The sequence below is a fragment of the Pseudopodoces humilis genome, chromosome 4 (assembly GCF_049639895.1).
Source record: "Pseudopodoces humilis isolate 2021_Gansu_Grassland_sample_001 chromosome 4, ASM4963989v1, whole genome shotgun sequence".
NCBI lineage: Eukaryota > Metazoa > Chordata > Aves > Passeriformes > Paridae > Pseudopodoces > Pseudopodoces humilis.
This window is the reverse complement of record NC_142203.1, coordinates 54,284,551-54,308,839: the sequence shown is the minus strand read 5'-3', so window position 1 is coordinate 54,308,839 and position 24,289 is coordinate 54,284,551. Positions and strand designations below refer to the sequence as shown.

Genomic DNA, 24,289 nt, shown 5'->3' with positions numbered 1-24,289 from the left:
TATTTCTGTGACCTTCTATTTATTATAGCATACAGTTAATACGGGGAGGAAGTAAACCTACTTAATTAGTAAAAATATATTTATTCCAATGTTCTCCCTCAGTCTGCTTTGCTGATTTTGCTTTCTGAGGAAGAGTGAGCTGGTAGTCCTGCAGGTCTGAAGCAAATGTGGTAGATATGAATGATGATTTGAAGTTAACATGCTGCTTTGAATGTTCTTCCTTTAGGTGGTAATGGCAGTTGCACAGCTTTACTGGCATTTGGCCCCAAAATCTGAAGCTGGTATTGTTTCTAAGTCATTGGTGCGTTTACTCCGTAGTAACAGGTAGGTCAAGTCCATACTTTACATCACTGTGCGTACTTTTTTTTTGTGCATGTTTGTTTAGCCATAGTTATAAGAATGTAGCTATTACACAATTAATTTCATTTTGAAATTGTCCTGTAATACTCACTTTCACTCAACAAATGAGGATCACTAAAGGTAATTCCATCATTTTGGGTATCCTATCTAGGGACCAATGATCTAGGGATCATTGGTTATTGTTTCGTTCCTATGAGTTTTGTTCTGAGGAGAATCATGGCTGCCTAGTTAGTGTTTAAATAGAGTCAGTATTAAATGGTTTCCTTAATATCTTGTTTGGTTTTTTTAATTATTGGAAGTTTAGTTCTGTTGAGTTCCTTACTGTCTTGCTGAGCACTAAAGAAGTCTTTTGATGTATATTTTATTTTCCTGCATTGTAACACAAATCCCAGAATAGGTGAGTTTAGAAGGGATCACTGCATATTGTGTAGTCCAACTTCCCTACACAGAGAGGGTCTGGAGCACAGTACTCAGGACTGTGTCTGGTCAGCTTTTGAGTATCTCAGGGGAAGGAGACAACATATGTGTTAAAATTGGTATTGCCACTTGATACACTGCTGCGTCTTCTGTGTTTTCTTAATCTTTGGATGGTTATTAAAGAACAAGTTCAAATTTAATACAGAACGTTCTGTTTTGACCTCATCATCTTCAGTAGTGTTTTGTCTGCTTTTCCATGAAAGATCTTGTCAGCCACATTTTATTAGGTTGTTAGTGCTATTTTTTCATTTGTAGTTCATAGTTTTCGTATACTGTGCCAATATTTGCTGCATGGAAGTGTTTTTCTTCCCTATTCAGTTTTTAGATTTTGAACTTCCATATATTTGTATTAAATGCCTTGAAGGGTTTACATAAGACAGTATTAGTTGTTTTTAGAATAACTTTTTAACTAAAAATGGTATTTTTGCCTAGAATTTCACTTAGTGAACTTAGTGAAAATAATTTACTTTTATATCAGTTATATCAAACAGAAAGGTATTTTAAAAAATCTCACTTCTGTTGTGTCTGGCAAGATTACTCATCCTGGATATATCTTTACTTTTGTAAGCCCTGCCATCAAAGAGCTGTTTCTCTGCAAAAGTTCTGCAGCTCAATATCTCTATTGTTTAAAAGTTGGTAAAAAAGCTAAATGGGACTAGGTAGTCACACTTTTATTTCAGGTAAGAATGAATAACAATTATTTTTTTATTTGGTTTTATAGTACAGTATGCTTCCCATTCTCGTTAGGCAAAGATGAGTAAAGTGACTAAAGCAATTGGCGGATAATGTATAAACTCATACTCACAGATGGAAAGGATTATTTGCATGTGGTTTATTGCTTGTTTATACTCAGGTTTCAGTAAAAGAAAAGTCACTTCTTTCCTGTATCTCAACTAATACCTTAAATGGCACTAGTCTTCTGATTTTTCTGTCTTGAATGGCTTTTCTGTTCTCTTTTACTATTCTGGGTGAAACACTTTTGCTTTTAGAGCCGCTTCGAAATAAGCATTTGCTGTTTGCCCTTGAAGTTATTTGCCTGTGGCCTTCAAATTAATGTCAACTAAGCTATAATCTAGTTAGGATGAGAGTGCCCGAAAGAGTATCTCATAGCAATTTCCAGTCTTGTTTCAGCATGTGTAACTGACTATTGCCATGCACCTGTGTAGGAATTGCATAAAATAGGTTTAAAAGATCTTAAGTACTTCTCTATTATCACTTTTCTTTGTAAGCAGCAGCTGTAATTACCTTAGGGCTATTAGACAGCTTTGAATAAGAGGAGATAATGGGTATGATGATTTCTCTATTAGGATGAGATTTGCAACATGCAAGGATTTGAACACTCAAGGTTCAGAAAAATTGTGTGTAAATTATTACTTAGTTTTTAAGCAATTGGTCACACAAAATCTGCACTTTAAAAGCTTCAGACTAGTACCCAGATTTCTTTTTGCTCACTCATGTGGAGACTTTTAAACTCATTCATTAATGATGAGAATACCCTCTCCAAACATGTTTAATGTTTTTTGTAGAATATTACGTAAATCTATTGTCAATCTCTGGCGAAGTCTATTATATAAAGGTGTTAGTTTCTTATAGATGTATGTGTTTGCCAGTGTATACCCTTGAGTTACAGGACATCCTGGCCCTTTTTGGGTTGAGAATTTTTAGAAAAATTCTCAAGACAAAAAAAGTCATAGTGAATCTTGCTAATTGTGCAATGATTAACTGTTGCAATTAATGCAGTTATTTCAACACTGCAGATAAAGCCTGTGTGTTTTTGTTTCAGTTATGTCATCCTTGAAATTCTTGAAATCTTGTCATTCTTGAAATATTTATTTCAAGAAGATGGATGAAATGTAAGGCTTTTGTAAGCTATTTCCATTATATTAAAATTACTTATGTAATTCTGGTTTGAATAAATACCCAAGGTCTATAAACGTCACCATTGCATGGTATCAGTGAGTATTTGCGTGTATTGGAGTTTTAAAAACTTGAGAACCTGGTTTCATCATGTGTCTTTCTTCCTGTGAATCAAATGATGACAGCAGTTGACAGTAAGCTTTGCCTTTTATGTTTGTGCTAGAACAAATGGATAATTAACTTTCTGTTCAAATAGAATTGGGCTTTCTTTGCCATGTTGAATTATTCTATGTATCAGTAATTTTATGGAATGACTCTTATTTTTCTTTTCACATTCTAGGGAGGTACAGTATATTGTCCTGCAAAATATTGCCACTATGTCAATTCAAAGAAAGGTATACCCTATTTAGAATTTTTTTAATCACACTGTATATGAAACATAGGATAGTTACTAAAATATGTTCTGATTTTCAGGGCATGTTTGAACCTTATCTGAAGAGTTTCTATGTTAGATCAACTGATCCAACTATGATCAAAACACTCAAGGTGAGTTTATTAAAGGCAAATTTTTTTATATACTGCTGGACTAATCAGTTTGCAAGAGAAAGATAAAATGATTTTCACTGATATTACACCGGTCATTTATGTGCTGTTTCTTTATCTCACTAAGAAGTATAGAGGCCTTTAGTTAAGTCCACAAGGGGCCTTCCGGCTTGTCAGGCTATCTGAAAGTTCCCATTGCTGTGTTGCAGGTAGAAGAGCAGCTATATTTTCCACTAAAGCTTTTAGGACCTTTCAGTGATACAGAGCATTATAATTTTTTTCAGCCAGGCATTCTGACATTGAGTGTTCGGCTGTTTCATGGGAGGAAAAGAGTCTTTAATACTGTTAGCTTAAAAAGAGTTTAAATCTGTTCCCATGTACAAAATGAGGCAGTGTTTGAGTCCCAAATTTTCTTTGAAGTTAGCATTTGACAGTAGAAGTACTTTAGGCTTTCCTCAAGGCCACATCTCAATGCATGTTTTCAGCTGCTGTCTTGTTGTTTTATCTGTACTTACTCTTTAACAAACGTGAAATCCTTGAAAAAACAATGGCTAAAAAAGTGTCTACTGTTATGTGCCTTTTCTCTTGTTTTGCTTTAGATTGTCATAGGCACTTGTGTTTAGGAGTGGAAGGCAGGTTTCTGAGAGAAACAGTATTTTTTCCTTACCTTCGTTTTACATGTGTATCACACTTATGTTATATGTGCAAGAATGATGTAGTTCAAGATGGCTATGCCAAAACTATCATGTTTATATTCAAACAAAATATATTTTTGTATTTTATACCAGCAGTAATACTTAAGTAAATTTGAGGCAGTTGGAAGCAAAAAGATATTCTCTACATTTTAGAAATATTGCAAGGAATGCCTTACTGTTATCCAAAAATAATAGAAAGTTGATATATTTAAATTCCCATATTACTTGATAATATATTGGAGAAGAGGTGGAGAAGTAGAAATTGTGTTTTTCCCTTTCATTGTCTCATTTGTTTCATGATGGCTGCAAAATTTAGATGACCCTAAACTTTCACATACATAAAAAAACTTAGTCGTTTTCTCCCTCTTCTAACTCTGTTCAAGCCTGCCTGTTTTCAAAATAGAATGAGACCCATGGCAGTAACTAATATGTAGGTGCGCCCTTGAATTTATCTTCTGTGCCGTTTGAATTTCTATTTTTTTTTATTTTCCAGCATCAATTTCAGTTTTTTGATCACTGTTTACCACTGAGCTTGTATTTTTACAGTAACCTATTTTAATCACAAGTTCTCAGTTATAATGAATTGTCATCATCTCAGAGTCTTTCATTTTCTGAACAGTTAAGGTTTTTTCCCAATTACGAGCATTACTTTGCAGATGTGTCGAAATTTTTTTCTGTTTTCTTAATCAGTTTTCTACTATATGGAGCTCTTTCACAGCTTTTCTTAGTCAGCCTTTGTCTTCATTTCCCTGTAAACTGTAGCATCAGCTGAAAACTTTGTCATCTGTCTTCTTACTTTCATAGTTCACGTGCGATAAAGGCATATGATTTGTGATATTCCATTGAAAGCCACGCTGTATTATAATCTCCTTTTCTCTTGCTTGTTTCTCTTTTTCTTTTATCCTCTTGCTTACTATGCTGTTCTAGATACGTGTCTTTAAGAGTCTTTAAAGATACGTCTTATGAAATTGTTTTGAAGTGTAGGTGGACTGTATCATTTGAGTATCCTCTTCTGGATGCCTCCAAGTCAAAAAATACCAACATATTTCTGAGGCATGACTTCCCTTTGGAGAGACAGGATTATGTTTTCAGTTTACTTCATTCTAAGTCAAAACAGCCTGGAAGTGGAGCATCTTAACAATATATGCCAAGTGTTGTATATCATTCTTTTGTTCACCAGGAACAAAGAGGAGGACTTCCAAGATCTGATATTGTTGATGTTGAATAAGATTTGAAGAATCGCATAGATGCAGATGATTCTTTCCTGAGTTTAAAGGTCTTTTAATACAGTTCATCTGAATATAATGGGCAATTTATTTCTCCTCTGATGCAGTTGTGACTTCCGTTATTTCTTCTTACTCTGTCGTGTGGTTCTTATATGCTAAGGCCTGTTGTGTAACATTGGAAAGCCGACAGAAGTATTTCAAGCCCATTTGATACGCAGTGAAACACTTCAGTTCGGGCTCATAAAAAATGCATCGCTGAATCCTAGAGCCCTGCTTTGTAAACTTTGCGAGTACTTGCAAGGAAAATATGCCTCCTGAGTGCAATGGTGGTACCAGTTTGTACTGATCTCTGGTATACTCTGTTGACTTCTGAGTGATATTTTTAAAATACATTTTATATACAATAAAAGTATAGTGTATATGTGGTACTGTTTATAATACTTCATTTTAACTTTTGATAACTTTTTTTTTCTTGTAGCTTGAAATCTTGACAAATTTAGCAAATGAGGCCAACATATCAACTCTGCTTCGAGAATTTCAGGTTTGTGCAAAATTGTATTCTTTTTATATTTATCATCTCTTTTCCCATTGTTGGATATTTCTCCTAGTCTTGTATTTTTCAAGTTTAAGTATTTTCAAAGGTGAAATGTCCCAAAAATGGAAATTAAACCATCTCGTACCATAAAGGTAAGGGAGCTGTATATGGAAAAGAGTTCAAATATTTTGTTTCTCACTCTCCTTCCAGCCACCAAAAAAAAGAAAAAAAGTGATGAGTAAAACTCAATCATTCCATATTCTTAAACACAAATTCCAGCAACTTAACTGACACTGTAAGTCACTGTATGATAGGATCTTAATTTTAGCAATGTTTGGCCATTAGCATTTGTTGCCAAACCTCATTTCCATAAGTCATTTGATGAAATAGTATTTATTGTCTCCAGTATCTTCATGCAAGATCTTCTGCCTGTATTGTGAAACAGTGTCTGTCCTTCTTTCTTTCCTCTTTACTTGTTACATCTATTTGCATTGCTTCAGTTCTCTGGCTGAATTTCTGTGAAAGGTACTGGTTCTCAGGCAGGTAGGTTATTCATAGTTTCACAGATGCTCCTAGTTAAATGAACTGAAACCTCTCTGAATAGAGAGCTCATCAACTCCTCCAACCTTGCACACAAACTAATGGCTATTTTTGTGTAATTTCCCCCTGCCCCAAGCTTTCTTGAAATCAGAGGTTTGCATGGCCATGGGTGACCAAAGCTTGCAAGAAAATACCTTCTAAAAGTGACAGTGAGGAGAAAAATTATAGCTTCTAATGTGCAATGTAGCTTTCTAAGTTTAATTTATTATTCAGTATGTCCGCCTCATGAGAATAATAAGGTCAGTCTTTGGTTGACAAGAGTTATATATTGACTAACAAAAATCCTCTTTCTTTAGACTTACGTGAAAAGCCAAGATAAGCAGTTTGCTGCAGCTACAATTCAGGCTATAGGCAGATGCGCAACTAACATCACTGAAGTGACTGACACCTGCCTTAACGGCCTTGTCTGTTTGCTGTCCAACAGGGATGGTAAGCTAAAGTTCTCTTTGTTTTCTGGGTAGCTGATGGCATGAAATGTTTTCTTAGACAGAGCCATACAAAGCTTCAGATCATGTCAATAAGCAGGAGTTGACTTCTATAAGAACTTGGCTGACACAACTGGATAAAAATCCTAGATTTCCAAAGGTTCTGATATTCACGGAGTGGTTATTTTCTCTTCTGTTAGAGAAATTAATTCAGTGTGTCTCTCAATTACATGTTTACCTACTTTTTCTTAAAATGCTGTGACTATTAAAGTGCGCTGTTTTGATTATCATAGATAGCAATAAAGTTAAGTTGCATTAAAGCAGTTAGCCTGTAGAGGGTGCTGAAAGCTTGGAATTTTTTTTTTTGTAGTGCATCAATGCCTAACCGAAAACACATATTAAATAGTTTAGGATAAATGGTCTTGATTTTGTACTCTAGCATTCTGTTATTTTTGGATAGTGAAACAAAGTTTCAAATCACTAAGAAACACATCAAGGAGCAGATAAAGTCAAATAGGGTATAGCAGCGTGGTAATACCCAATAATATTGTATTTTCTTACTAGTTACCAATGAATATGGCACGTTCTTATTTCATAAGAAGTCAGTAATATGTGTTAATAAATAATGTCAGGAAGGAGCAAAAGCATAATTTTGGGATGTCCTGGAGCAGTTAAAATAGTTCAAAGGACTTAGGTGACATTGCTCTCAGCTTTGAAAAGCAGTATTAATGCCTTGCTATATCTCCTGGACATATTTTTCATGGTAATCCTGAGAAGGCCTTTATTAGGGACATCATTTTGGCAGCACATATTTAGCCCATGACCCACTAATACACATGGAGCTTTCTCTTATTTGTTTTATGAACTGAGTTCTCATTCTCAACCACCTCATCTTATATAAGAAATTCTTGAGTGGCCTCAGTGTATAGCTTTGTATTTTTAAAATATGTGACTTTCATTTCTTAGTGCTGGATCTTATTTCTGTTTATCAACTGTGTTTAAAATATCTTCCCATACGGTGTTGCAAAGCCATGTCTGCACATTGCACCTTCTTGTATTATATTCAGCAACAACCATAATAGAAACACAAGCATCAAAGGTTGTTCTTGATTTTGCCTGATTCTTCTAGCAATCTTCCTCTGAGTAGGCTTCCTTCAGCATGTACAAATCCCCATATTTTTTCTGTTTTAAATGAAATAATAAAACTGTCTCTTCAGAATACAGATTTTGTTACTTAACGATTCTTTCTGTTTTCTTGCTTTTTGTTTTGCTAAGAAGGAACCAAGATAAGAGGAGAAAGTTCTTTTCTTTTATCACAGATTGTCAATTTAATATTTTCTTCAGAGTGATTCAATATGTATATATATGCATATATCTATATACACACATATATGCATGTACATGTATACAAAGGTCTGTCTCAACAAGATTAGTTTTCATGTCTGTTTCTAAGTAGTTGTCTAGCAAATAAAATTATCTTCTTGTGCTTACTGTTCTGAAAGACTGCAAAGGGTATATTGAGGATCTTTTAAACCTGGCAGCTGGCAAATTGCTTTACCATAGCTTCAGTATCTTTATTCCCTCTTTCAAGGAATGAATAGAGTGGCATAATTTACATGGTACCTTTCCCCATGTGGCAGGAAATTACCAATAGTCACAGCTTACTGAACATAAGAGTTTTGGCATGATAAGGAAATAAAAAAGAGATTTAGCGTAGTGTAGGAGAATAGCTTTGAGAGTCTTGGTTAATCTTGCTTTCCCCCAACTTCTACCATTGAAGTATACAAGCAATCTGTTTGCTCCACTACTTCTTGTGTGGTCATTTGAAGCCTGGAAGTAGTCCTGCTGCTCTGTGTAGCATGAAGCACAAGCTGGTAGGTCCAGCAGGTTCTGAGGTCTGTGACAGCAGAGTCAGCTGTGCTTTCTCAGTACTGTTTTCTTATCATGAAGAATTCACTTGAGTGCAGAAGAAAGGTGCTTACACTAATTCTACCAAGCCAAAACAGAATCCTGAAGAACAAGCTTATGGGAAAAGTGCCTTCTGATTCTATGTGCTTGTTTTGTAACTGTAGATATATCCCAACACTGAGGATATCTTGGCTGTATATGGCACAAAAGCTTTACAGTTAATCATTTTGCAACTTGGGTGATGAGAAGCTGGGCATTGTTCCAGAAATAAGGCTTTGGGGATGTCAAGAACTGTTCTTCAAAATTTCTTTGCATGCTTCTAAGTGACTTAAAGTCAGATTTTCCCTCTTCAGGAAAGCTGTGATATGTGGGGGGAAAAAACCCAATAACATTCGAACTACAGAAGCACAACAGAAACTAGAAATTTCAGTGATGAGACACCTTCATGAATGATTATCATAAGCTAATTTTGACTGATTCCTGAAGAGACTGTTTTTGTCAAGCCATGTTGAGGGCTGAGAATTATTTTCCTTCCTCATCTGCTGTAGGAAGGACAAAAAGAAGTTATTTTCTTTCTTTAGTGTGACATTTAGCATTTCACTGATGTATTTCCTTTAAGTAATTGTATTGATAGTTTCAACTAACTGCTGGCCCCACTGTGACATAAAAGTCATTTTAGATGTTAGAGAGAGATGGGATTATAGGAAGTCTGTTGTCTGATTGTACTGCATATACTAGAAATCATGCGGAGTTTTCTTAGATGGGTGACTTCCATTTTCTGTTCAAAGTTGCAGGTTGAATAGAAGCACGATTTTAGAATGTATAGCTAAAACATTTTTTGCCCTACAAATCTATACAAAACCACAAGTCATAAAATGGAACTGTTAATATATCCAGTAGCTAGTACATATTTTTTCTAATTACTGTTAGAATGACATAAAAGAAAAGTAACTTCTAGCATCTAGTTAATATGTATTAGTACGGTTTCTGAGACTTGTTATTTATGTTATAAGGATTGAAAAGTTAATGATGTAAAAGCTTGAACTAGCTTCACCTAGTTCTGAAAAGCAGAAAATTGTGTGTGTCTGGGTAACTAGCCCTAGTTTTAGATTGTCTTTTAGCATTTTTAACCCTAGGAGCGTTGTTAGTAACTCTAATAACAGAATGATTTTGGTTAGAAGGGACCTTTAAATTTCATGTAGTCCAACCTTTCTGCCATGGGCAGGGATGTGTTGCACAGACCAAGTAGCTCAGAACTCCATCTAACCTGACCTTGAATGTTTTTGGGGAAGGGGCATCCACCAAGATGGCATCCTGTCCAAAACCAGTTGATGCAGTTTTGCTGCTTTTAGGAAAAGTGGTTATACAAACTGTAGACTGTGGATAAATTAGTCTTCATTCATGTGTTTTAGTTGCTGCAAAGGTAGGCTAATGTAAGTGAAAGAAAATTCATTGCAACATTAATGATTTCAAATGTTGTATTTCAGAATGATTTTTACCTTTTGAATGTTCTCTGGTAATATACTCTATGCTGAGATGATTTTCTGAGGTTCTGTTATAATGCAGCCAAATTCCCCAATTATGGAAAAAGTCTTTAATTTGGTTCTACAATTTACTGTCTGCTGCATTGTTAATTTTTTTGCATACATCATTTGACAAAATCAATTTAATTTGCTCTGTATTTTGACAGATACATTTGAGAAGTTGTCAGGCTGCAGGGTCTTCAGAGATTGTCCTTCTTAGTCAATTCCACATTGCTTCAAAATTGTTAAAAGAAACTAATATTTTTACTATGACTTGAAAAATGAAAATGCTGGTACCCCATGTAGAATTCTTTATTGATAAAGGCATTCCTGATCAGATTTTCTGTGATTTTCAGTCTTTATTTTAAGAATTTAATTTACTTGTTATAGTCGTTTAGATATGATTTATACTGTTTCAAAATTCTTGTGTTCATTTATCATTGCCTTGTATGGGCTTCCTCTTTGATAATTCTAGTAGGAGTTACATTTTAAAATTTTTTTACTGCACATTCAGAATGCCAGTTTTATCTCCCCTTCTAGTATTTTGCTGGAATTTTTTATGGTTTTGAACCTAAGTGTTTCTCTTTTATTCCTGCTCATTTTTGGGATCCTTTGTGTGCACATAGTAAGCATCACAGAGTATGGAGTTTTATAACTATGCCAGTCCTTAATCTTAATCATACAAATGCATTTTGATTATGTTTGTATTTTTTCCCCCAGTATCTAGACTTGTGTAAAAAAAAAAATACTAGTTTAAAATTGTTTACATAGTAATTAACAATTTGTTTACAATTCTAGTTTTTTTTCTTTAAATTTGCTCCTACAGATAGCATTAAAGTAGTTCCTATGGTGACATCTCACCTATTGTAGTTGATATTACCATTGATATTACCATAGTCAGTTTCACATTGTCAACAAGTGTTTTTAATAATGGTTTCATGTCCACTCATTTTTTTGGGTTCAGGTTGGTTTTTTTAAATTATTCAGTGTATCACGAAATACTGAATGGTGAAAGTTGCCATTCCGATGTTCCCCACTATAAATATTCCAGATTGTAATTTTCAAGTTTCAAGAATTGACTTCCTATTTTAATACATGGCAAAATACAGTGTAAATTAAATTGATCTCTAGGATTGTGCAAGACCTTGAGATGTTAACCTTGCTTCAAGAAATTAGTCTAGAAGAATGACAGATGTCATGTCAAATAAAAGATGACACAAAAAGATACAAGCCAAAATCTAAGCATTTCAGAGGCATATGGCATAATGATATGCTCAGAGCTCTTGGGAAGCCTTTCTCCGTAAAGTTTGCTTTCTTGAAAAGAAGAGAAAACAACAAGAAAACCCCACAACCCCATAGAATTTAGACATCTCTTCCCCATACTGTTCTATTGAAACTTGAGTATGCTTGATTGCAAATGAATGGTCCATGTGTCAGGTTAACTCAGAGAGAAATGCAGGAATACCTCTTTTTAACAAATGGTAGTCAGGCTTCTTCATCTGTCCTTACATGAGTTTACTCTTGCATGGGAGCTTGACTCTGCTCATATGGGGTCTTTTCAGCTTCAAAAACTACGTTTCATACAAGTTGATCAGGCTGTAAATGTTACTTGTTGCAGTAGCTGAGCACTCCAGTGCATGACTTTGGCATGAATCTTAAAACAGCTTGCTATTTAGAACCGTCACTTGAATGTACTAGAGATTAGGTTACAGACCCGAGAGCAAAATTTAGAAAACATTTAGAAAAAATGCAAAGGAGATGTTTAGATATTTCTCTAGCATATGAATGAGCTGTTGCTTTTAATGCAAGCATTTTTATTCTCGTTGCAGACTGAAAATTACTTTTTAATATGCATAATTTTAATGAAAATCAGATTTATTTTTTTACACTGTTCTTCAGTTTTATAGGAAAAATACAAATTGCAGCTCCACTAAAAAACTGTTCATACAAGTATGTACTTGGTTGGTATTTTTACATTTAGAATGTTTGTGTCCTATTTTTGCTGGCTGTAACTTGGTTCAGGAAGCTGAACTTATATTACTTAGTAGAACGGTTTACCACTTTCTTACCAAATAAATATAATTCAGTTCTGCAAAGCATATTGGGAAAGCTTTTACATCTTTTACAATCAATTATTTATGGCTTTTTCTTTTGCGTAAATGCTTTTAAAATTAATAATTTGTTTTGTCTAAAACAGAAATCGTAGTTGCTGAAAGTGTTGTTGTCATTAAGAAATTGCTGCAAACCCAGCCGGCACACCATGGTGAAATTATTAAGCATATGGCCAAACTCTTGGATAACATTACAGTGAGTATTTGTTCACACTCTCTTATTTGCCTTGTCAACTGATAATGAGATTTTTATTTCCTTCGAATTTGTGCTGTAAATGGAAGTATGTATATTAGAGAAATGCGAAACATTTTTTTATTTTTGACAGAAAATATAATTTTTCATGATCTTAATGGAAAAGAAATGGAAAGCTATCAGGTGGCTCCACTTCGTGCCATAGGTCTGGGAAGAAATTTTTAGAGAGATCCCTGAAAATGTAGTGTATTGCTAGTCCTGTTACTCAAGGATGAATAGCAGGTTTAGAATGTGGAGTGGGTAAAATTGAAATGAAAATAAGCAGTTAACTTAAGGATGATTAGCCAGTTGTCTTTGTGATCTGGAGTGGACTTTGAAAGTTTTATTTTAAATCTTTTTCCCCAAATTACCTGAACTTTCCATGGTATCAGATGTGCTGCTGTGTGTTGCAGTGTCTTGAAACTGCATTTTTATCTTCTGGGTATTTGAAATTTGTGGTATTTAACATTAAAATTTGAATCATTCCCTATTACCTGTCTTTAAATTTAATTGACCTTTAGGTATGCAAATATTTATTTCCCAAATTCTCCTCACAGGCCCAGTAATTGATAAAATATTTAGTTATCTGTCCTTAATTAGAGATTAGGAATGATGTCCAGTAGCAGTCTATTATATCCTAAACCCAAGGTGTCAGATTTCAATCTGTCAACAATTATTTTTCTGTAGACAATTGTTTAATTTCATAAAATTACACAATTTTTTGATAATGGAACCGTTTCTAAATCAGTAAACCTTCATTTTTCCATAGCTGAATTTAGCAGAGTTTGGAGTATTAAAAGAAAACATGGTATTCTTGGTTCATGCTTACTGCAAAATTAAATAAGAGCTGATGATCACTTTGTAATGGATATAAAGAAAATAAATTCTAAATACTAAATTACTCATACCAAAATGAGATACTGTTGCTGATTACTTATCAAAATAAATAATACCTCATATATAATAATCACCTGTATTTACGAAAATTTGTGCAATATTTTGATGGATTATTACAGTCTCAAAAATAATGTTCTGGCACTTAACCAAGTGAGTTTGGCATCTTCTTTCCACATACTCTACAAGAGAAAACAGTTACTTTTCCAAATTTTCTGTTTAAAACTTAGAAGAGTTTTGTAGCTATTCTATACAATTACTTTCAAGTAAATATTCTAAGTTTTGTGGAAAAGAAAATCCTTTTCTAAGTCACATAAGGGGGAATGGGGAGAAGATGTGCTGTTCTTAAACTACTTTAATATTCTCAGGTTTTCCAAAGTGAGCTTGTATAGGATATCAGAAAACGTTAAGTAGTAGCAGAACATTAGCAGTCATTGGAATAAAGTAAAAATCAAGATCTAATTCTGAATCATGGCTTTTATTCAAGAGAAAGTAAGTGTTGGTCAAGAATTACGGTCATGTAGTCATGAACCTACAAGCAGCTGTAGGTTCTCCAAGATGATTGTTCTACCTCTTTCAATGACATTTTTAAACGATAACTTCAAGATGCATGTCTTTCTCGGTATGCTCAAGACTTTGAATTAAAGAATACCTTTTGAAGAAGTTCATATTTATAATTTGAATGCTGTATCATTTTTCTGATTGTCCGTACTATGTCTGAAAATGAATGTATTCCTTTGAAGACTGATTTGGATTGGGAGGGACTTGTAAAGATCATCTAGTCTAAACCCTCCATTACTTAATTCTGTAAAGGATAAGTGTATATATTGCAGAATGAGTATTTAATTACCGGGGATATTAGTTTGTGATGTCAATACTTAATACGGTATTACTGGAGTTCCTGACATCTGCACTTGTACTTTAAACATTGATCTTAATATGGCAAAATTGATTGTGAGTTGACATAACACAGTTGCTTTGGATTTTGTCTGCTATAAGACAGAGACACAGATCAAGGATTCCTGTCCATTATGCTGACAAACAATATGCATACATACATACATGCACTTACTTTGCACAGGGCTTTTTGGCATTTTGGTTGTATTTTTTTTTCTTGACCTCTCTTCTGTTGTAAAGTATTGAGTTGAGGGTTGAGGCATAGAGGACCTACCCTTTAACTCTGTACAGGAGCATACCACTGTTTATAAAGGACTCTTGTATTTGGATGTAGGAAAATGGATGTGGACTAGAATTGACTTGAAACTGAAGGGTGGGGTAACGAGAAAATTCTTAGTTGCTTTTTAGAGCTGAGATTAGTTTACTGCTATGTATTACACAGATAAAAGCATGAAGAGGAAGTTCTTAACAGAATTAAATACTATTAAATCGAAACCCTTAAGGAAAAAGTAAATGTTTTGATTGTTCTGCCAAGATTTAGTTCAAGTCAATGGTAAACAGCCATTAAAATAAGCAAAATTGGTGTAAACTCAGTGGAATAGATTTTTGGATTTGTGTCTGATTTTTTCTCATCGATATTATAAAATTCACTTGTGCTAGCCTCAGATTGTGATTGGCAGTGATGAGGTACCTAAAATCTTTCACAGCAATGTTTTTTTCATGTCATTTACTTCACTGAAATATACTTGTTCTTGTTTTCATCTTCTTCATCCACAGAAGCCATTTAGAAAGGGGTGGGATATAGAATATTTAGAAGATAACAATTTTGCCTTGTAAAATAAATTAAAGTTAAATAAGAGTTGGCTAAATATTAAGACCATATATAAAAACATAGTAAGACCAACCATAAGAAATACTAGGAAGTTCACTTAAAAAATACTCAACTCCTGTAGATCACTGACTCTAAATTATGATAAAGGCTAGGTTTATTTCAGTTTGTCCTTTGCTTTTTTCTAACATATCTGAAAATACTGGTTATTTTTGTTCTTTTGTGTGTTTTCATTTGTGCCTTAAACTTTTATCCCAGGTGTGCCCAGGCAAAGCTCTATGAGATCTATTTTGTGTGTGATACTTGGCTGAGTACTTAGACCTGTGCATAGTACAGCTTGATCTAGCTGTGTTGCAGCTTCCTCCTTTTCCTTCAAAAGCAGAAGTGGAGAAATACATGTCTGATGGTGTCCTGAAGACAATAAACAAGAGAATAATTGGATTTCTTTAAGCTTCCAGTTTTAAAAATCATGAAAACATTTCCATTTAGCTGTCAATGTGTTAAAAATGTCATGATTTACAGTTGATTGACTTGCTAAGCTGTGGGCCAGAGATTGGAGTAGTGCTCATTTGTGTTAGTTATGCTCTCTGAGGTAGGTCTAATTAGTTTTGTGTGTATAGTTTTTAGAGTGATAGAAGTTTAAAAAGTATACTTATGGGAAAGAGCCATTTAAAGAAGGGTAAGTTCAAAACATGTCTTACGAGTTTCATCTCCAGCAGCAACAAAAATATTTTGCTTTAGGGGGAAGGGCTTTAAAGGTAAGAGAAGTACATTGTGGTGCACTTCCAATATATCTTTTTACTGATATTTGATCAGCATCTGATTACTGGAAGCTTCTGTTTACTGTCCACGTCATCACACTTACTAATCTAAAAATTTGAATTTCTCCTCATATTCTATGTCTCTGATCAGCTATTCCCTCTTCTCTTTGCCTTTTCTTAATGTGTGGGTTTTAAAGTGGGGTGGCGAGAAGTGTACATGGTAGTCAGATACACTGGAGAAGTCTTACATAATGACATAGTGATACTGCTTGTTTTCTTTTCTGTCTCACTTTCCTGGTGTTGCCTGCCTTTTGACTTCTGCAGAGCACTGATTTTACAACTCTACAAGTCTCTGAAAACATTTGTGATTCCAAGATGTATTTATCCTTAGAAATACTTTGGAGTCCATCAGTATGTACAGAATATGTTTTTGCTTCCTGTCCTTAATGTTCCAAGGCCAGTAGTCTCTGAATTTGTTTCTGCCTTTCTCTTTTTAGAAAAATAATTTATTATGGTATATTGTATCCAGTAAGGACTGCTATCTGGGTGATGAGAACCCTGACTTCCAGTGTGATTTTTCTCTTACAGTACTACTAAGGCAGGGCTTTTTCCTTTTGATAGCTGGTGAATTCTTACATTCTTGTTTTTAATTACAGACTTATTCCTAGTAACTTCTAGAATATGAGCAAGAATATTAAGCAAGTCTGAAGGGTTTTCTGATCTAAAGATGAGGAGGAATATTTCTTGATGGGATAAGGCATTGCAGATGTAGAGCAAAAATAAGAAAGTGGTGTGTAATTTTGAAGAGCTTAATATGTGAGGAAAATCACATCACTTATGGACAAAATTAAGTGTTATCATTTACTGTTTTTGATTGAGTTTACAAGAGTAGTGGTCTCACAGTTTTTAACACTGCTCTGTGTTAAACTTGACTTACTAGTCTTACATAAATGATGCTTGTGTTTCTGATACGGCTTCACAGAACAGGCACCTTGCTTTCTTTGGTTTAGTCCTCCTTTCTTACAGCTCTTGCAAGGTATCACAAATTATGACGTCCATCTTTCTATGTGTTTCAGTTCTGCAAGCTTCAGATTCTAGTCATATTCTTTTACCTAGGATACATTTTAATAAGGCATTTTTAAATCGTTGTTTTAGTAATGATTTAATGAACGATTCTCATAATTTGACCATTTTTTTACTGGCTCTGATATCTATGTGATTGTTTAGAATTTGACAGGAATATGTAGCCTCTGGGACATTATGTCCAGGGACACTGAACCTGAAGCAAATATTCTGCTTGAACAAAACACAATTATTTTAAAAATCCGTACACTGTGTAAGAGGTGCAGTCACCAGTAAAAATTCTGTTTTAAAGCAATTTTATATGTAGAAGAGTCCTTGAAGGTCTATCATTTGAAAACAAAAAATGACTTTTCTTTCACTCTTATTCTTACCTTTTCTTCTTGCTATCAGTCTGACATTTCAAAACAGCTTTATCCCTCTTTCCATTTCTGTTTCCAAGTAAAATTTTACAAAATTGCTAGTTAAGCAAATTTTCTGCGGGATGGAGAAAATTGCACCTCATTTGCAATTTGTATATCTCTCATTTTGTGGCAGATGTGAATAATCAGAACTGGTGATTTTAAGTTGTACTTTATCCTTGTTTTGTGTGAATATATTGAGAGCTGAACAACTTCTCAGTAGTTTTTTAATTGTACTGCTTAGAGCAATCTGTAAAGTCTTTATAATATCTTTGTCTAATTGTTCTAAGTAACCAGAATCTTGCTTTGAGGGGAGTGTCTGGCTGTTTTTTTGTTTTTCTTTTTTAGCCATTTATTTATTTTCCTTGAGACAGGTAATGGGTTGAAATGACAATAGAAACTGTCTCCTGGTACTAAAGGCTTAAAAAGTGCACTTAACCACTTGCTTGGGCCATATGGAATAAAACATCAGGCAAAGTAATTTACAATCCTGTTTGCCTTTGAGGGTAATGCAGAGCAGAGCTGAATAATGAAAGTATTATTTCCTGCATTTTTGTCAATTCAAGGTCCCTACTTAAGCTATACTGGAAAAGGCAGTGAAGGTCTAGAAGGGGCTTTGTTTCTTCTTTGCTGTTTTGAGTGCCCTGGAAACAACAGCTGCAGGATCATGCACTTGATATTACATCCTTGAGAACTGGAAGACTTAAACAGGGAAAAAGAAGTCTGAAAATATTGTGTGATTTTGACCCCAAATGAATCCAGTGACACAGAAACATTGGGTTCATCAGTTCGACATACACTTTTCATTAAAATGGCTTCTGCCCAGTGTTTGATTCAAAAAGTCTCTAATTGGTATTGATTCTTGTGGCACAAAATTGTGTTTAATATATATGCAGTATTTACATAGCAAGCTATTCACCTGGTTAAAAGGCAGAATCTCACAAGAAATTTCTGTCTTCCATTGTCACTATTTTTCAAATGAGGCTTTTTTTGGTCTAATTATTTAGCATTGTAAAACTAGTTTATTAGTCTAATAATTTAATTTTACAAACTAGGAAAAAAACTTGAAGAGCAAAACACTGTGCTTAAATGCATACTATTTAAATATATTTAAATACGTTTCATTGTGGTTTTAAGGTGTCGGCCTGGGCTTGACTAGGAGAAGTACAGTAATGATATTTGCATGTCATTATTAATGCTGTTACTAAAATTGATCTGCTCTGTGAGCTGTTTTTGCTTTATAAAAAGACAAAAGTATGAAAAGGAATATTCCTGGCAGGCTGTTGCCCAAACTATAGTACTTGGTGATCTCTTGTAGTTTTAGTATTTTAACAAGTCTGTAATGAAATATTTTAGAAAAATAAATCTAGCATAGCTAACATCTGAAGTTGCCTATATATTCTTATTTAGAGGTATCTATCTGTACAATAGGCAACTTGAACTGCTCCAATACTGGAAAATCTAATGTACCTCTCAATTACTATTCTTTAGCCCAATTTAAAATAATAGATTGGGTGTGAGGTCTTAATGCAGTGTAACCTTTGGAACATTAGAAATAACCTCTTTCCCTTTTGAAATCAGTGTACAGTAATGGCATCAGTCTTACCATTTTGCAGATGAACATACTCTGACTGCATTTAAAGTTTTTATATGAAGTATAGAAAGTAGCTTGTTCATCTGTCTCATACTGTAAATTCCAAGGCTATTTAATTTTTTTGACAACTCACATAAAAGAATTTATCTGTATCTTAATCAGTATTTACACCTATATATATATAGATGTTAAGTCACTATGTTATACCACTCTCAACATATTATGTTATCTTTATCTTAAATTTCTTTCCCATAGCCAGAACTGGCCTTTATCTCTTACAGGACTTTTTGTTCTTGTTGTTGGACTCTGTATTCTGTTTATTCATGATATGCTATTCTTTCAGTGGAGGCAGTCCTCTGTTTTCCCCATGACATGCCTGCTTTCTATTTCACTGGGGGCAGTCCTTTTTTTCCCCCATGACGTTCCTGTTTATATTTTTGTTGGCATATATATTTGCAGCCATGTCAAGTACAGAGGTAAAAGTGTCAAGTTGACTTCAGAGTTGTTCCCAAACTTTTTGAAGCACATTTAATCATTAAAAATGCTTGTGAATGTGATTAGTATTTCCTTAGTAGGCTTAGTGAGCCATTTTACCCTTTTAGAATATACTTTCATAAGTAGTACTTTCAAATGTTATGAGAATACTTAGTAAGATACTTAATAGTTGGTTCCCATTATAATTCTGAGAAATAGATACTCATATATTAATAACAGACATTCTGGAAGAGTAATTAAAGCATATACAAAAGTTACTAAAAATAAATGCTTTGAGAACCACAATGCTGCATTTCTAAAGCATGTACATCTTGCGAATCTTACCTAAGGCAAACCTCACCTTGCCATTAGTGTAAGCTTATTAATAAAGATCACTGTGTAGCGTAAGGACTAATAAAAAATGTTAGTATGAGTGTTTTTGATCCTTTCAGAAAAAACAATAAAATTAGCTGAAATTGCAGTGGAAACTTTCCTTTTTTCTAAAATACAGTCAGTTTTTTGATTGACTGGAACAGTTATGCTTTTCCCCTGGCATTTCAACGTTTGTTGAACAAGAGTCTGTACAGGATGTTTGAGCACCATAGTCTGTATACACTATACAAGACTGCTTCTGAACTTTCTCACTGCATTCTTTCTTCCTTCTGTTCAAGGAAGAGAAAAATGTTTTCAAAAGGTGTATGTAACACAGATGCAGTTTTTAACTTGACCACCAGGTAATGTAGGCTAGCTCATCTTTTACAAGAGTATGTGTCTATTATTTCATTTAAATCTTACTGTTTCTAGCTGAACTGCATGGAGCATGAGCTTCTGTTTTCTTCTGTGCTTCTCCATTTTGCCTTACCTCTGTTCTTGGCATTGCTGTGCTTCTGAACTTGGCATCATAGACTGGGAGTTCATCTAAAAGCTGCTACTGCCAGTTATTTCAGTGATAGTGTTGAGTAACTCCAAAATGGTAAGACCTGTGTGAACTTCTTGGTCAAAGCTTTTGGTGGATCCTATGCAGAAACTGTGAATTGCGATTTTGAATGTCTGTCTCACCAATATTCTGAGTTCAACTGGTCTTGGACATTTGCAAAAAGACAAATATTATTGTCAAAAAATCCTGAATAAAAATGAAGGAAAGCTAGAAATAGCCTTAAAGAAATCCATACACTTGTAAACTAGATAAGCAGGATTTGAGAAATTTGTATCGTTGAAAAACATTTCTGTATGAGTATAATAAAAAAAAAAAGCTCTATTTCGTTTCAACACGGTGTTTACCATAATCTGGTGGCAGGAATTTACAACCACATCTTAAGGGTTTGGACTGTGTTCCCACAGTCTCATGATCTCATCAGCTTGTACAATGAACATCAACATGTCACTTCAGTGTGCCTCTGTATCATCAACCTGTAATGCATGGGTTTTGGGTCAGAATCAGTACCTTACATGTGTATGAATATTCAGTCTACCACAGTGGCTGTATTTAATTTCATGCTGCATTTGTTGCATGGCAATTTATCTTTTAATAGTATTTTGTTTAACTTATTATTGAACACAGGCACATACAAGTATGCTAGTCTTTGTGACTCTGTTAACTTAGAGTGCTCAATGTTTTTTCAGGTTCCAGTAGCCAGAGCCAGCATTCTCTGGCTCATTGGTGAGTACTGTGAACGGGTTCCAAAGATCGCACCTGATGTTCTGAGAAAGACAGCCAAGAGCTTCACAAATGAAGATGACCTTGTAAAGTTGCAAATCTTAAATTTGGGTGCAAAACTCTATTTAACAAATTCAAAGCAGGTAAGCCTAAACTCAGTATTGTATGTATTCAGTCATGGCGGGTTTTGTACAGTCTGTATAGATCAGTAGTGATTTCTTCTATATAAGTAACCAAACCTAGTCCATATTATTCTATGAAGAAAAGCTAAACATATGTTGTCAAGAAATATAACAGACTAAATCTAACCATGAGTTTTTAAGCATGTGCTGGATCACAAATGCTAATGTAGTGATGAGATAAACTCTTTTTATCTGTCTCTGGGAAAGTGTGAAATTTTAACTTCACATAAATAGAGAAGATCTGTAAATTTTGTTATTAATACCATTTAGGAGATTTTGCTGATGTGATGCAATGTTTTCTCAAGCCAAAACCAGGACTTTCAAGAACATTCTGTCACTTTGAACAAGAAGCTGTGCACTTTTTTGTTCAGGATATCTAAAAGGCCTTGTTTTGTCTTTCCATCAATACTTGTTCTAAAGATAGTAACTGCTTTCCCTTCTTTTGTTTTATTTGGTTGGTTGGTTGGTTTGATTTAGTTTTTCCTATTTCCTTTTACCTGGGGGAGTGGGTGAGTTTTAATATCTCTAGTAGTAAAAATAATGTGAAAATTTCAGATAACACAAAGAGGGGAACTTAGATCTCCAAGCAGCTGAAAACAACAGCTATGAGAGGTGCCAAGTGCCTCAGTCTTCTAAGTGATATCACTGTGAACCCCATTCCATGACTATAGCATTTTGGTACTAATTTTTCACTCTAATTCCAATTATTGCTATAAAAGATTGTAAAATCAAAGATTTTTTTTTTCCAAATGTAGAAGAAATACATTGATATACGTACATACATGCATATATATATATATATATATATATATATATATACACACACACACACACACACACTTTCCTGGGCTGGTAGACCTCTTGTTTTACAACAGTTTGCACAGCACAGGATCTTGCACCTTCGCAACTGTGATGTCTGCTTGTTCCTTGATAGTTACATGCAACTGCAGACATGATCTGTCTTAGACTTTTTGTTGTAGGGCATGTGGGAGATGAACTGTCTTGCCATGCATTCAGATAGGAGTGAGTGCTTTGCTTATATGGTCTAAAATGGGGCAGTAATAAAAGGTGACTTCCCTCTGGCAGTGCTCATCTTAAAGAAAATGCTGACTGAGATGAGGAAAGATTTGGTTTGACTATCTAAACCGTCTTCTTTTAGCCCATTATATTTATTAATTTTCCATACAGTTTTTGTCATTTTGAATGTAAATTTTTCCACACCGTATTTGGTCAAAAATCCGTTGCATACAAGGAGATGATGATTTCTGTGATGCATTTTTTCCTATTGCACATCTTAATACATTTTAAATCATCATTGCAAGTGCTGCATAACCCTTTATTCAAACACAGTAATGATGATAAAGCAGAAGAAACAGTCTCCTGAGATGCCTACTAAATGATGAATTTCATCAGAGTGTTTTCCTCTTGCAGTTTTAGGTTGTGGAAAAATAAGTTATTATCTCAAGTGGTCAAGGTATTCACATAAAATTTCTAACAGTGAAGATTTGGTGACTTGGCTTGATTCAAAGTTCCTTTCAAACTAGAATACTGTGGGTTTTGCATTAGAGGCTATAAACACACTTTGTATATCTTCATGATTATTTCCAGGAGTAACTCTTTTTTACTTACTCAGTATTAAAATTTCTTCCTGAAATGACTTCCGTTCCTAAAAAGTCCAGCCATTTTTCAGTTTAATTTTTAAAATATGATGTCGAATCTTGTAGACTTGATTGCTCTGTTGTCAATCTGACTACCTCTCCTCAGTCCCATGTTTTCTGTCTCATATCATATCATATCATATCATATTTTATATCATATATGATGATATATCATATCATAGTAATTTTATGAATAATTCATCGGTTTTATCCAAAGTTATTGGAGTTGTGAAAACCTCAAAGATAAAATTTCACTTTATTGAAAAGTGGTAGTAGAATGGCAGAGGACACTCAGTGCTGACCAAATAGATGAAAAGAGCTCTTTCACCAGGTGAAGGAAAAGCAGGTTGAACTCATCTGTTAAGTCTTGTTTGGAGAAAAGCACAAAGTTCTGGAGGAAATAAGACTTTCTTATTTTATTCCCTTTTTTCTAAATACATTATTTTATTTGCTTATAGTTTCCTTAAGTGTATGGAGAAACAGTGAAGCACATTCACCGGAATTATTTTTAACATTCGGGATTTCTTACAAAAAATTAAAGTATACTTTAAATCCTGAGATCATCTCATGAACTTTCAAATGCTGTTTATAATTTAAGGAAGTTTCAGGTTCAGTTGTATCTGCATGGGTATGTATTAGAAGCAGGTTTCTTTCTGGTTGTCTGTATTATTTTATTAACTTGCTTTGTTTTTTCAACACTTAGGGTCATAAAACCTTGAATGTGCTAGATAGCTGTCTAAATGGAGCTTATATAAGAGAAATATGTCATATTGCCTTAGATATTTCTTGCATATAGCAGAAAGAATAAAGATATTTTGATGGGTTTCTGCTGTCTAATATAGTAGGTCTCCCACCAGAAAAAGTCCCGAGTAGTTGTAGGGTGTAAATAGATATGTCAATCGTGGTTTAGCACAATAGCCTTATCTTGTGTGTCTAAAGAATCAGGTTACTAAAAGCTAGTGATATCTAGGAGTGAATAGATAACTGTTTCTCCCTCACTGTAGAGCTTCATCTGTTGGTAAAACCTATATTGTAGAATTTTCAAGTAGGGATCTACCAAAAAATTAACTTCTGCTAGTATAGGATAGGCATTAAATCCTTAAATAGAACTATTGTCTAGAACTAGAAAATTCTAGAAATGTTGCTGGAGAATGATTGAATTCTAGAAATACTTAAACCTAACCCTTCTAGCCAAAACAAAGTGTACAAAAAATAATAATGGGTTCAGCAGTATGAGGATAAAAGAAATTATATTATGCCTATATAATGCGCATGTCCAGATATCAGGAAATATTGGCATATCATAATAAATGCATGAAATCACAGATCAGGATACTTTGTCACTATTCTATGAAGCAGTCATGCTATGC

At 34.2% G+C, this 24,289-nt stretch overlaps 1 protein-coding gene across 6 annotated transcripts in view; it reads left to right on the top strand.

The window, feature by feature from the left end:
• The window catches only part of AP3B1 (adaptor related protein complex 3 subunit beta 1), a 155,743-nt gene that overhangs the window by 59,469 nt on the left and 71,985 nt on the right, over positions 1 to 24,289 (top strand). For all 6 annotated transcript variants that reach the window (XM_014261067.2, XM_014261068.2, XM_088054116.1 and 3 more), the window contains 7 exons: positions 227 to 324; positions 3,035 to 3,089; positions 3,169 to 3,240; positions 5,637 to 5,699; positions 6,590 to 6,722; positions 12,347 to 12,456; positions 21,046 to 21,222. In XM_014261067.2, coding sequence (XP_014116542.1) covers positions 227 to 324; positions 3,035 to 3,089; positions 3,169 to 3,240; positions 5,637 to 5,699; positions 6,590 to 6,722; positions 12,347 to 12,456; positions 21,046 to 21,222 — 708 coding nt within the window. The remainder of the gene's footprint in view (positions 1 to 226; positions 325 to 3,034; positions 3,090 to 3,168; positions 3,241 to 5,636; positions 5,700 to 6,589; positions 6,723 to 12,346; positions 12,457 to 21,045; positions 21,223 to 24,289) is intronic.